Source organism: Equus asinus, chromosome 10 (genome assembly GCF_041296235.1).
Source record: "Equus asinus isolate D_3611 breed Donkey chromosome 10, EquAss-T2T_v2, whole genome shotgun sequence".
Taxonomy (NCBI): domain Eukaryota; kingdom Metazoa; phylum Chordata; class Mammalia; order Perissodactyla; family Equidae; genus Equus; species Equus asinus.
The window spans coordinates 70,184,698-70,199,169 of NC_091799.1; the positions used below are offsets into that span (position 1 = coordinate 70,184,698).

The 14,472-nt window shown below is 35.9% G+C and overlaps 1 protein-coding gene across 3 annotated transcripts in view; it reads right to left on the reverse strand.

The window, feature by feature from the left end:
• ITGA1 (integrin subunit alpha 1) overlaps window positions 1-14,472 on the reverse strand; it is a 164,297-nt gene that overhangs the window by 97,249 nt on the left and 52,576 nt on the right. For all 3 annotated transcript variants that reach the window (XM_070519662.1, XM_070519661.1, XM_044771387.2), the window contains exons 3-6: window positions 4,000-4,112; window positions 1,409-1,497; window positions 1,185-1,296; window positions 455-582 (exon numbers count right to left, since the gene is read on the reverse strand). In XM_070519662.1, the coding sequence (XP_070375763.1) occupies window positions 455-582; window positions 1,185-1,296; window positions 1,409-1,497; window positions 4,000-4,112 (442 nt within the window). The remainder of the gene's footprint in view (window positions 1-454; window positions 583-1,184; window positions 1,297-1,408; window positions 1,498-3,999; window positions 4,113-14,472) is intronic.

Consider the following 14,472-nt stretch of genomic DNA (forward strand, 5'->3'; position numbering starts at 1 on the left):
ATTATTAAATATAGGGAAAAAACGGATATTAAACAATATCCTGTGATCAATTCTTAATTTATTTGTATAATATGAGAAAGGAGATTATAATGTGATGTGTTCTTTCGGATGTCAGACTGGTTTCTACAAATTCTGAAATTCCGCTCTGAAATTCCCAAAGGTGGCTATGCTTATTTTATAATTAAGAATTCAGTTATGATTTGACAGAGATCTAAAGGGGATATTTTCCAAGAGCATTGAAAATGGCAGCTTTCCTAACATTTTCTGTTTAGAAAATAACATGACCTGCCAGTAATATCCCTTTCATCAGGAATAAGAACAAGAATATGGAATATAAAATTCATCCTGAATTTTAGCTTTAGTGATTAATTGATTTTCAGAATATTTTGTTATTAAAAATCTATGCATGTCTATCTTTAGGACAATAGAAACCAAAACACACAGAATCACCTACCTGTGTTTGTTTAGGACCAATATCCATTCTTTCAAGAAGATCATTCAAAAAATCTGTCACACTTTTCCAGGGGTAAATACTGTTGGAACCATCCAGCACGATGACTATGTCCAGCTGAGAGCTGCATTCTGCAATAAAACGAGTCAGACGTGCAAATTTGGCGTCTATCCTTTTAGACGTATATGAAGTGTTTTCTTGGCTGAAAGAAGCTCAGTTTAAAAAATTAACTGATGTTCTACAAAGTAGACGCATTGCTTTTATAATCAGAAAAAATAGTTTTAGAAAAAGTACAGGTGATAAATACTCATTGCATTCAATAACAATGGGCTTGGGGTTCTTATCAAGTAAAACTTCTCTCCATTTAATTTTAATTCACATTAAATGTCTTTGGAAATTTTCTCAATATCAATTCTATACAACAGTTCTCATTCTGTTGTATTTCAAACAAGGTTAATTTCCTCAAAGAGATTCACCCTTTAAATAAAAACAATATGACAGCTTTAGCTATGATGTTTAAATATGACTCTGTAAAGGTGATTTACACTAATATCAATTCCAAAAATAGCAGTGAGGTTTGGTTATATATTGGCAAAGCAAACATTTACCTAAATTGGTCATGCTGGTAGCTGAGAAAATACTTCAAGCTTTTTGGTATGCTCCTGTGTATACATATGTCTCATTCATTGCTTATACTTTTCAAACATGCAAGAACATTGCATAAAATCTGTACCTCGTACAGGAGCAATGGAGTTCACGACTTGAAATGTGGGGCTGACGTCAGAACAGATTCCAGTTGTGTAATGCAAATGGCCACATCTGTAGGCATATAAGGGCCCACATGCCTTTTAAAAAAATTAAAAACCGTAAGATTAAAAATTACATAACGGATTTTATACAGACTTACAATGATAGCATTCCTGGTTCATTAACTATCATTACTCTTTGCTTTCTTACCAGAAACCCTCCCTTTGGGTTGGTGACTAAAGTTGATCCAAATGTCATGTTCTCCTTTACTTCTGTGACATTGGGAATTGATGTATTAACTGAAAAATAGAACAGAATTTTATGAGGGTGAAAAACAAAGTAAAATTGTCTTATTAAAACATTCTATTTGCTTTGCTTATATCATAGCACATTCTTCTTTTGGTTCAACTAAATAGTCTTCAAAGTATTATTAAGGAATATAATGAACAAGCTAAGGCTGAAAACCTGGCTTATGTCCCAGAAACTTTGTCTGGATCGCTGTCTCAAATAGTTGTGTTGAACTATAAAAGAACGCAGAACTATTGGGGCAATGAGGATGTGGGATATAGTTTTTCACACATTTTTGCTAATTAAATAAAATATTTAGTCTCATCATATTGTAGATATAATGTAGAGTTACACACTTATCTTACATGTTATATCTATGAGTTATAAATGGCCAATGATGAAGCATGATTTCTGGCAAGAAGAAGGAAAACAGGAGACCGGAAAAAACCCTCAAATGCAAGTTTTTTGCCCATTAATTTCACCATTATGAGGAGATGATGAGGATTACAAAGAAAACTGGAGCAAGATTAGAGCGTGGTCAGGAAGTTTGGATAAAAGAAACACAATGAAGGGGCTAAATTTGACATCCCAAATAGGAAGGCTGGGTCCCGAATCATGCCAACCTGGCAAAATTGGCAAGAAGTTCCACTTATTCACATTAAAAAAGAAAAAAAGTTCAGATGGGAAAAGCGAAAGCTTCTAAATCCTGCTCAGTAGAGTGCTGAAATATTTGAAAGTGGCAAAACTGAAGTTCAAGAAAGATTTGGTTCACTGTTCATGCCTAGAATTTTTTCTTACCTTAAGACTATATATAGATTTATAGTGGGGGATGGAAGCAGAGATTCCTGAATGGTCACATTAACCTTCTAAGCTAAGCTTTGGTCTATGTCCCAGAGTTTAGTCTGGTTTGCTTTAAAAGCACCTAGAACTGGGCTATTATCTATACTGGTCTTGAATAACCTGGATTAGAGTTTTTTATACTAGGGTTGAGACGGGATGAGCACTCCTGGGATGTCAGGGACTACGCCAGAAACCTCCCTACTGCTCTGGATGTAGCTAACATCTCCATGCTAATGTTAAAACCCTATTCCAGCTTCAGATAATGGAGAAGTAGCTCCTACCAGAACAACTCCTCTGCAAATAACAATTATAAACTCCAGGAAAAGAAAAAAAAAATTATGAAACATCTAAAGACACAGGAAAGCAACCAAAAGCAGGCAGAAACTGGAGAGAAGTCTTTATTAGAGGGAAGTCTATACTTGTAAGAAGAGAATAGCACTGGGTGAGTTTCCTGTTTTTGCGTCTGTTTGTTTTCCCCTAAGGGAAGGCCCTGGTCACTGGCTAAACCTCAAATAGAACTCGTAGTCTTACTGTGTTGAAGAAACAGAGGTCAGAAATTGGGGTGATGACAGCAACTGCACAGTGAGGGGGAGTATCGTGGAAAGTAAAGTCACAAAGGGAGAGTTCCAATGTATGCATTTAGTCTGTCCAAGTATCTGCACGACTCGAGCTGTTTACGTGCAGGGTAAACTTCCAACAGCCCAGCTAAAATTAGAAGAACTGAATAGATACTTTAACCGTTTCCCACGCAGTTTGGAAACTGAGTTCAGCCAAGCAAACTGCCTGCTAAAACAAAAAGTGAAGACTATTCAAAGGCACATAACACATGTAGAATCTCCACAGTTACAACCCAAAAGTATAATCCAGGACACAGCGCAAAATTACTAAACCACGAAGAAACAGGAAAATGTGACACAACCTCAAGAGAAAGGTAGTAAATGGAAAGTGATGTTGAGCTACTCCAAATGTTGGAATTATCAGGCAAGGATATTAAAGCAGCTGGTATATCTATGCTGCTGAATGTAAAGGAAAAACTGTTCGTAAAAAACAAACCAAAAGAAATGGAAAAAAACAGAACTGAAAAATACAGTATTTGAAATAAACCTGTAGGATATGAGTCATGTCCATGGTATTTAATATTGTGTAGAAGACTGACAGGGTTCTAATTCCTGAATAATTCCTAGTAGGAATTTTCTAGTCACGTTCTAACTATGGTGATATTTCTATCAAATACATCTATTTCAATATAAATTTAATTTGTGCTATTTTCTTTTAAAAATTATGTTTCTCTGTTGCAAATTCCTCTTGTGCTACTTTCTTTTAAAAAAAGAAACACTAAGTTAAATTTTGAGGAGGAAATGTGATGGGCAGGTTTATTTGGAAAAGTTCTTTTATGTTACCCACTGGTTTACAAAGGATTCTGAACAATGGAGGCAGTTAAAAGTTACAAAACTAGTAAGATCTTCTAAATCTGTGGATAGTCTATGATGAATTTCTAAAGCAAAGAAAGGGCAGAGGGAATCAAAACGTCATTTTACACGAATTTGAATGATAAGAATTGAAGAATATTTATAGATTACTTTTAATATTTTCTTGAGTCGGTTCAAATTTATTTTCAGTGAGATTGCTGGGCATAATTTAGGATCAGACTTTAACATTTTGACTTTACATACCTGGTAGATCCAACTTTATGCAAGGTAATGATTCGCTTCTCCCAACTGGACACTTATAGACATCTCCAGTTCTGTTTTGGGGTTGGCCAACTAAAGGAGAACCAATAAGCACCCTGGAAGTTAAATAACTCAATTAACATTTTTGAACAATCAGAAACACTTTATTTTAGTTATTTTACGACTAGTTCTAAGACAATTGACAGCAGTTCCCATAGACATAATCAGATAGTCATCCTCTGTTAGTAATTTTATGTTATCTAAAATAGGCAGTCTTCTCCAAATTGCAGATTAATTTGAATTAAAAAAACATAAAATATATAGGGGAGAGGTCTTAGAATATTTCAGTTTTGTATTATATATTACTTTATCATATTTTTTATTTGAGGGATGAAATAATAATTATTTGCTAAGCCTGTTGCTGTGTTAGTTTACAAAACACACAGGGAAGTATAAATTACTTTTTTCGTGTGAGGAATTGATAACTTCATAGACAAGTCAGGAAATATAAACATTTGATCATCATAAGATTTAATATTAGTATATGCTAGTTTTTAAGAATTTAGAAAATAAGGATAGTTAGGAGACCCAGGTTAAAATCACATTGTCTTTTTAGACAGAATTATACATCACTCTCATAATAATTAACAGAAAAAATATAATCATGATTTATTTTAGTCCTCAGAAGCCATTTAACAAGGTCTCCTACAATATCTTCAGGAATAGGATGGATGAATGTGGTGTTAAGGGACTTGGGTGCATCGGTAGCTGCTGATTCATTGCTGGCTGAACAGCTGTATCCAAAGACGCTGATTACTAGCAAGCAAAGGATTCTAATTACCTACCGTAAGACTGTATGTGGGATTGTCTTAGCCTGTGTCTTTATTAATGACTTGAGTAAAGATATGGAAAGCATTAAGGTACTCATCAAGTAAATCAATGTACCTATTTGGGCATTCAGAAGTGTCTCAACATTCTGGAATGAGAAACTTAAACTACTTAAAATTTAATAAGAACTTATGTAAGTAACTTCACTTAACTGCCTACTATTATCTCCGTCAGTATAGGATGTGGGAAACCTGTCTTAATAGGAGTTCGAGTGAAAAAGTCATGGGGGATCTAGTTGACAGCAAGTAAACCATGAGCCAATAGTGTTTTAGTGCCAAAAATGCTAATGTGACCTTAGGTTGCATTGCTGGAAATAGATGCCCTGGTCAAGAAAAGTGATAGCCCTTCTGTGCTCTGCACTGTCAGGCCGTGTCTGGAATCTCCAAATTAAGAGGGGCATAGGCACAATGGAATGTATTTAGGAGACTGTGACTCAGACAGTTAAGAGGCTGGTAATTTTGTCAGGCTAGAGATGCCTGAGGGAAAATTGGGTATGATTAGCATGGAGAAAAAATGTCTGAAGGAGAGCAGAGATGCTGTATATGAGTGCAGGGTGATCAGGCACACGTTTTAAAAAATTTAAATATTTGAAAGTCTGTCATATTGAAAATGGATGGAATTTATTTTGTGTAAGTCCTTTGGGCAAAGCTATTAGTAATGGAAATAAGTTTCATAACAATTGCAAATATTGAATTGTTGGACTCCCTAAAGCATAGTTATGATAGAATGCCTTTGCAAAGCCATTTCTGATATGCATAAATAACCATAAAAATGTTCAAACCCTTTAATGCACAATTCCTACTTCTGGAAATCTAACTTAAAAAATATGACCTAAGTTAAGGGGAAAAAGCTTAATATATAAAGATAATGCTCATAGTGTTACATATAATAATGAAAATTTAAAAGAAATATGGTCAACAGCAAGAATGAATTAACTATTGCAGGCTCATTATATAGACTATTGTGCAGTCATAAAAACCAACAGTTAATAAGATTGCATGGTAGAACTAAAAGTTATTTATGACTTAATTTAAAGTAAAAACCTACCTAATTTAGTGATAACCTATGACAATTTAAAGTGAAAGATACCACATTATATTCAATGTACTCATTATAATAACAATGATAAAAATAGCTAGCATTTTTTAATTTATGCCATGTGCTAGACACTGTTCTAAGTGCTTGCCATGTATTAGGTAATTTAATCTTCTCCATAAAATATAGCAAGAACTTTGGTGCCAGACTTCATGAATTCAAATCACGGCTTTACCATTTACTTAGCTGTATGGTTTAGGACGTGTCAATTACCCTCCGTGCCTTAGTTTCTTCATCTGTAAAACGGAAATAAGAGTAGCTACCTCACAGGATCATCATAAAAATTAAATGAGTCAATGTATAGGAAATGCTGAAAACAGTTTTAGCTCATATAATGTGTTAAGTGTTAGTTCTTTTTATTATTTCTTTTTTTTTTCAGATGATGGAACTTCTATATCTATGATAGGCATAGATTAAAAGGGAGTACACCCAAAATCAAATTATATTAAGGAGTTTATGGTTAGATTTTTTTCCCCAATATTTTCAATCTTTTTGTAATGTGATTGATCAAACTGGTTTTATAGTTAAAACAGTTTAGAGAAAAGTAATGCACCTACTGTTATGGAAAATATTTAAGTTGAGGCTAGATAGGCCGATTAATATTTATTAAGAACATTCTAAAAAAAAAAAATATAAGAAAAAAAAAGAACATTCTACATGCCCAGCATTTATGCCAGGCTCTTGGGATAGGAGACGGATAAAACACAATTTTTTAGGTTGCTTAAAATTCAGGGGGGAAGCAAAACTAAAATGTACCATTATAATACTGACTAGTCCGAACTTGGTGCAACTTCAGCAAAGTCTTGGAAGCAAGAAAGAACACCGCTCCTTTGATAAGTTCAAATAGCTCAGTGCAGCTGGAGTAGAAGTTGAGCCTGGCAATGAAAACAGGCTCCAGATCATGAATGTTCTCATGGTCCACTTCAAGAACTTTGGATTTATTATATGGAGGGGAAAGTTGGGAACCACTGAAGCTTTTAAAGAGGGATGTGACATGACCAATTCTGATTTATAAAGCTTATTTGCTCACAGTGTCATGAATAAACCGGGAAAAGGGACAAATTAGATTCAGAGAGTGAAGGCAAGGCTTCCTAAGGTAATACAGATGAGAAAGAAGGATCTGAGTTAAGAGAGTGGAGAGGAAGGGATAACCAAGTCTAGAAATATTTAGGATACAAGCTGTCTTAGTTTGGGTCACCCCCAAAGCAGAACCTAGACTAAGACTTTGGTACAGGTAGACAATTGGGAGGCAATTCCAAGTACGTGCAAATGTGGAGGTGGGGAAAATGATAGAGGAAAGGAAAAGAGTCCAGAAACCACATGGAACATATATGAGCATGCTATGAGCATGGCTAAAGCCCTTAAAGTAAAGGCTACCACTTCAGAAGAGTAAGAAGAGAGCTGAAGGTTGACATCTAGGGGAAAATAACACAAGATTTTAATGAGTGAAAAAAGGATACCAATAGGAGTGATCAGAGAGTGAGAATCAGGAAAAGGTGGTGTCACAGAGCCAAAGAAGGAAAGAATATCAAGAATGGGAGCCGTGAGTGTAGAGCAGACTTCATTTCAACTAACTTAGCAAAAATTAAGGGAGATGGGCCATATCGATAAATGTGGGCTTCTTTTTTCAGGCTAACCATTAAAGGTTTGCAGTGAGTTTAAATTTATTATGGAGTAAACCTGGATATGGTTAAAGGATGGTGAGAAAAAAACAATAACAAGAGAAAGGCTGATGTCACAGGAGAGGAGTAGAGTCCCTGTGCAGGTAGAAGGGGTGGATCCAGAACGACGAGTTTGTCTTAGAAATGAGGAAAAGCCACCAATTCCCTAGGCAGGGCTCTCGATGGCTCTGTATCCAGAGGTTTGTAACTGTCGCAGATGGTTTGGAATTTTGTGTACCTTCGTGATGTGACATTGTCTGCCATTGTCCTCCATTGAAGCACTTTACATTTTTTGGAAACCTGAGACCACCAGGCAGTGAAGAAGCCTGGTCTAGCCTAATGGAGGATGAGAGGCCACATGGAAGAGAAAGGACGCTCGAGCTGAGAACACGAGATGCCAGACATGTGAGTTAAACCATGTTGGACCCTCTAGTCCCAACTGAGGTACCAGAGGGTTGCACTGCACGAATGAGCATTCCTGCAGTTCCCTAGGCAGCAGGGGAACACCTACTCAAGCCTCAAAATCTTGAGAAATAACCACTTAGTGTTGTTTCATGCCACTAAATTTTGGGGTGACTTGGTATGCAGAAACAGCTAACTTAAATGGAAAGGGAAGATAACGTTTTGATCTAGTGGCTCCCTTCAAATTCTCAGTGTGTAGAGGAGTACTGATTAGCTGGAAAACATGTACCATTAACTGGGGAAAATCTAGGATAATCAATCAAAGTGAGTCCTGAAGAGCATGTTAACAGTAAAGTTATTGTGAATGACAGGGCAAGAGGGAAGAAAGATTGTGGCTAGCCTAGACAAAAGTGTGCAAGCAGGAGAGCGAGGGCGGAAAATGGAAGGTGACAGAAGTATGGGTGGCAGGAACACAGTGTAAAGCTTCTGTATAAACTGGAGCAGGGAAGCTGAGATTTTAAGCAGTGGACTTTGAAGGAAAGGGTCTCGAGCTTATATTTGACCTCCAGGGCAATAGAAAGCGCCTTGAGTTGCTGATACTGCAACTGGAACCATGGCCTATTGTGTATTCTGGAGAAGTAAAGACTGAAGTGTGGGAGCTCAGAAAGTGGTAGAGTGTAGTAGGCCAGGATTGAGACAGGCAGTTTGAGAGCTGGGACCATGGTAAAGAATGGCTTAGAGTTAGCAGGACATCAGACATAAAATAATTTTGAGTATTTTCCTGGGAGCTATTTGTTCTGACATCAGCATGCAGCTCTGGAAAATACATATATCTTGCCACTTAATCCCAAGTAAGCCTCACTTTTCGCAAGCTACATAAAGATAACAAGATTCTAGGAAAGTATCAGCATAGAGTTTATGGAATTTCAGGAATCTCCAGCATTCTCAATCCCCATGTTTTTCTCAAGTACTTATCCATTCTGACATATGATATAACCTACCTGTTTATCAAGTTGATTATTTATTTTTTGTCTCTCCCATTCCCAATAGCAGAAATTTTTGTCTTTTGCCATATATCCTTAGTGCCTATAACAGTGTCAGGTACGAAATAGGCATTCAATGGACATTTATTGAATAAATGAATGAATGACTGTGTCAAACCCTCTAAGAATCTGAATAAGGCAGACCTGGGAATTCTAGACTCATGTGACCTGATAAGAGGTCCTAATTGTGAAGTCTTTTTTCCATTTTAGAGGCTGGATATTTTGCTTAAGTAGAATGCCAAATCCGCCTTTGGGTGATACAGGAGGCATTTCCACAGGTCAAGGTTCCAGAGAAGCCTTGCTGTTAAAGGAGAGAACTGGCTGAAAGTCGGGAGGCTGGTGTTCCACGTCCTGGCTCTGTCACATACTTGCTATATTAAACCTTTGGCAATTCTTTCTGAGTCTCTGTTTCCTGTCTAGCAAATGAGGATAATAACAACGATGTCCGCCCAAACCCACAGGGTCAGTGTAAAGACCCAAGGCACATTGTTTCCTGAACTGTGGATATTGTTATTTTAAATTTTAATGCAAGATTGCTTTAACTCATTACATTTATTTCTATTAGATTTTTGCTTTCTATATGGCATTATTGCAATGATTTGTCTGTACATTAAAAGGATTAAAGAATGTTCTGGACTTCATTACTGATCTCTAGAGAAACACCCAATGAACTCAAAGATCATCAAAGCGAGAGAAACATCTCTTCTCCACAAAAAAGCTCCAATTATAACAAAATTTAGTAAACTGAGAAATGTTTGCTAGTCATAATAATCAATCTTGTCATTATGACCATTATTCTGTTTATTTGAAAAGTAACTGGCCTCTGACTTCTCTGTTTCGTATTTGTTTTTTTCCTATGTAAAAGATAGTTTCCTGGAGATTGTTGTCTCATATTTACATTATTTCATGAACACTCTTTTCACCTAACTCTTTTTTGATGTCCAAGCCAAAGTCACTATCAGAGTGCCAAGTCTCCCTTGACAGCCTTTTTTTTTCTTTTTTTTTAAAATAAATGGAGTAAGTGTTTGGTCATCTTAGGGAATAAAGTTATACAGTAGCCCCATTAGCTGGAGGGCTTTTGGTCATGAAAGGTAGAGGGGTGGAAATGAGGTGAGCCAAAGAAATGACAAGTTTGGCAAAGAGGAAATTTCAATTTTTCAAAGATGTTATAAACAATGTAAAATAAATATTATATTAAAATCTCTAAGAGAAAATGTGGCAAAACCTTTAAAAAGTCTTTTTCTCCCAAGCTTGAATAGGCTTTATTTAAAGTTTACATACATTGGAAAGAGGGCATCAATCACCTGAGCCCACTATAAACCTTACCTGGCATAACGCAGGGTCCTCTCGGGAAACGGCATGAAGCCAACACACTTTGATATGTATGGGGTTGAGGATTCGCTAGGGAGGTATCTGCATCATGAAAATCTACTTTGAGAAGACAGGCCCACTGAAGTCACTGATGCCCCCAAGAACGGTTGCTGGAACAGCAATTAAAAGGGTGGGTGCACATACCGAAAGGAATGAAGCAAAGGAAAAACTGAGTGGAAAGCCTTGAACCAACATCTTGTATTTTCCCATTTGGCCGAGACCTTGCCATCACGGTGATTACCACTAAATCTGGAAGCCTTGTGCAATGCTGAGCACATTTAAGTTTCTTCTCTTCAAAGCAAAATTATTAAACCAACTGTGTTCTTTGCGAATTTTTCTGAACCACAATGCAATTACCAGGACGCTCCAGCTCATGCTAACCATAACGAACAACGGCTGATCTTAATCAGAGGTATAATGTGTTCTGCTGCTAAAGAAACATGTGGTTTCTGAGCCAAAGATATAATGTAAATTACACTTTGCTGTAAACTTCTGAAAGGTAAAGAGGGCATAAGGCTGCCTTTTCTGTTAACTTTTAATTCTTTCCAAAGACTTAAAGTCATGCTTTTCAAATACACAGACTGCACTTGTAATGGACCAGTAAGCGCTCTTTCTTTCGGCGTATTTCAGCCAAGATGGGTTGGGATGATTTTTTAAAAATCTGAGGTTGATAAGCTTCCAAAACATGAGCAGCAAATATGACTTATGAAGGTGATCACTTCTGGAGAAAATTAAATAACGAAATCTATGTTCTCCCAAATATGTCAGTTATTCCATAGTCCATTTCTTAAAGTAGGGCTGCATCCTACCTGATTCTATAAACACTTACAGAATATCCAAACGTGTTTCTAAAATTTAATTCACATTACCAGTGCCTGAATCTCTTTAGAACAATATGCAGCTACTATGCCATCTTTAAAAGTTTAGAAATTTAGATTTTTGTAATTTGCTTGCTTTTAAATTCAGTTGGCTGCATTGTTTTTGCTGACCTGATTTTTCACCTTTTCCATAAAATCATTACAAATACGGAATGTCAAAATGGAATTAAAATGTCAGACATCCATACACATTCAAACGCTCACAAACTCTCATATGCATATTAATATGTAAAGTCTGATTCCGCAAAGATAGCTATTATCAACATTTACCTTTTAACATAGTTCTAATAAAGAAAAAAAAGCACTTGCCTGGGAGTGACTTGAGTACTATTTTCAGCTCTGGCCCTAAGTAGTTACATTTCCCTAGAGGAGTCACTTTAAAAAAAAAAAAAACTCTTTATTGAAGTATGATCGACATATAAAAAGCTGTACATGCTTAATATATACAATTTGATGAGTTTGGACATAAGTATACACCTGGAAAACCATCACCACAATCTATGCCATAAACGTATGCATCACTTCCAAGAGTTTCCTCTTGCCTTCTTCAGTTATTATTATTATTTTGTGATAAGAACACAATGTAAGATCTAACCTCTTAGAAAAGTTTTAAGAATACAATACAGTATTGTAAGCTGTAGGCACTGTGCTGTACAGTGGATCTCTAGGACTTATTCATTTGCATAACTGAAACTTTATACCCTTTGACTAATACCTTCCCCTTTTCCACTCATCTCAGCCCTTGGCAACCACCATTCTACTTTCTGTTTCTATGAGTTTGACTATTTTAGATTCCTCATATAAGTGGTACCGTGTACTATTTGTCACGTGTCTGGCTTATTTTACTTAGCATAGTGTCCTCCAGGTTCATCCATGTTGTCACAAATGACAAGATTTCCCTCTTTTTTAAGGCTGAATAATATTCTATTGCATGTATATAACATTTCTTTATCCATTCTTCCGTCAATGTACATTTTCTTTCACATCTTGGCTATTGTGAATAATGCTGCAATGAAGATGCAAGTGCAGATATCTCTTTGAGATCCTGATTTCAATTCCTTTGGCTATTTACCCAGAAGTGGAATTGCTGGATCATATGGTAGTTCTATTTTTAATTTTTTTTTTTTGAGGAATCTCTATACGATTCTCAGTAGTGGCTGCATCAATTTGCATTCCCACCAACAGTGCACAAATGTTCTCTTTTCTCTATAACCTTGCCAACACTTGTTATCTTTTGGATTTTTTGGTACTAGTCATGGAAGAATCACTTTTAACTTTATTTTTTATGTGTGTGTTTTTTCATCTATGATAAGAGAGAATTAAACTAGATTTAGTTGTTTAGCCAACAAATAGTCATTGAGTGCATATAATGTTTAAGTCTCCGTGTCAGAGGTTGGGCAATGCATAGGCTTTCAAGTGGGCACCAAAGTCTCTGCTCTATAGACATTTCCCCTAATATGTTAACTTCTCTCTCTTATCTGTTTTCCATTTTGAGGCCTGATTTCTCAGTTTCCCATTTCTCTCCCTTCTGGCGCCTTGAAAGAGATGAACTGGAGAATTAATGGGGTAGAAATCTCACAATAGGATGGGCTCTTATAATAAGGGACAGAAAGAAACTGAAGAGATCAAATGGGTGCAGTAAGGCTCCTAAGAGGAAATAGGACAGCCTTCTTACTCTATTGCACCGAGATTCACTCAGATAATTAAGAACTTCCAATCTCACACCGTCCTAAAATCAGCAAGACGAGATTGGATGAAGAGGAAGCTTACAGGTTTTCCTCATCTCAGAGAATGAAAAGCAGACTTTCATAAAATAGTTTAACAATATTTGAGTATCCTTTAAAAAGATAGTTCATTTTAAGTAGGTGATTTAAGTCTTTAAGGCTTTATTTATTATATTTCTCTGTAAAATTTATATAACTATTATTAATTAGTGAAAATTAACTTTTACATGTGTTTTATGTAAAAGTTAAGTTTTTTAAAAAAAAACGTGCTGAGTGTCAGTTTCTTACAGCTTGTGCACAAAGAGAAGCTTGACCGTTTGGCTTACTCAGTGTTATTCTCCCAGAGGTAGAGCTCCCTGAATTGCAGGCATAATGCTTAAAAGTTGGTGTCTAGAGGGATGACTTAAGCCATTTTACCTTAAAAAGGGGGAAGGTAGTGAGACTACGCGATGGAAAGACGGGATTTACAAACTCATACTCTATCATTAGATTTCTCATCTGAGATATTTGTAAGGACAGTAGAAGAGTGAAGCACCCCCACAAATTCCAGTTTACACCTACAATTCAGTACTTGTTCTTAGAAAATATGAGACCTCGAATTCTTAATTTTGCTTGTATTTAGGGGAGTATTACCAAATTAATCAAATCTAAAAGATAAAGCAAAATATTGAAAAACCACATCTTTTCATCTGTGAAATAGAGTGATAGGTCACTGTTTTCCAAGCAGAAATAAATCACTTTTTGTTTATTATTGTAGTTACTAGAAAAATGAGCTTGTTCAGTTTAAGTTATTAAACTGAAGCTAAATTTGACTAACTCTTAGTCCTTTTTTTTTCTACAAGGTCCAATTAAAAAAAAAGACTCACTTACTAAAAATTACGTTAAATATAAAGCAAAAGAGCTCTAATATTTATCTTGTGTAATTTTCAACCAGTCAAGTATGCTTTTAAAATCTACATAAAATGAACTTAACTGATAGTAAAGGGTTAAAAGTGTATAAAAGAAATTCGGCAAGGTTAATTCTAAGTAGTAGATCAAACTCAGTAGGTCAGTAAGACACCAAAAATATAAGCCCAGTATTACACTATAAAAGCAATATTAACCCTTTCAGGACAACATCTGTCTGCCTCCCAGTCTCTCCTGCTGAATTTCAGCTACTCTAAAATGAGAACAATTAAAGAACTCTTGCCAGAATAACATAATTACAGAACAATGAGTATTTTGGATAAGGATCTTCTTTGAGGTCAACCCAGGCTTTAACAGAAATCACTAACCACTTCCTATAACACTGCCAGGGAATTTTTCTTTTTTTATTTTGTCAGTTTCCATTACCAAATGATTAGACTGCATTTTCTACCGTAAATGATTCATTCTGTTGAAGTCTCATTCATAAAATAAACTGTAGCCAAATAAT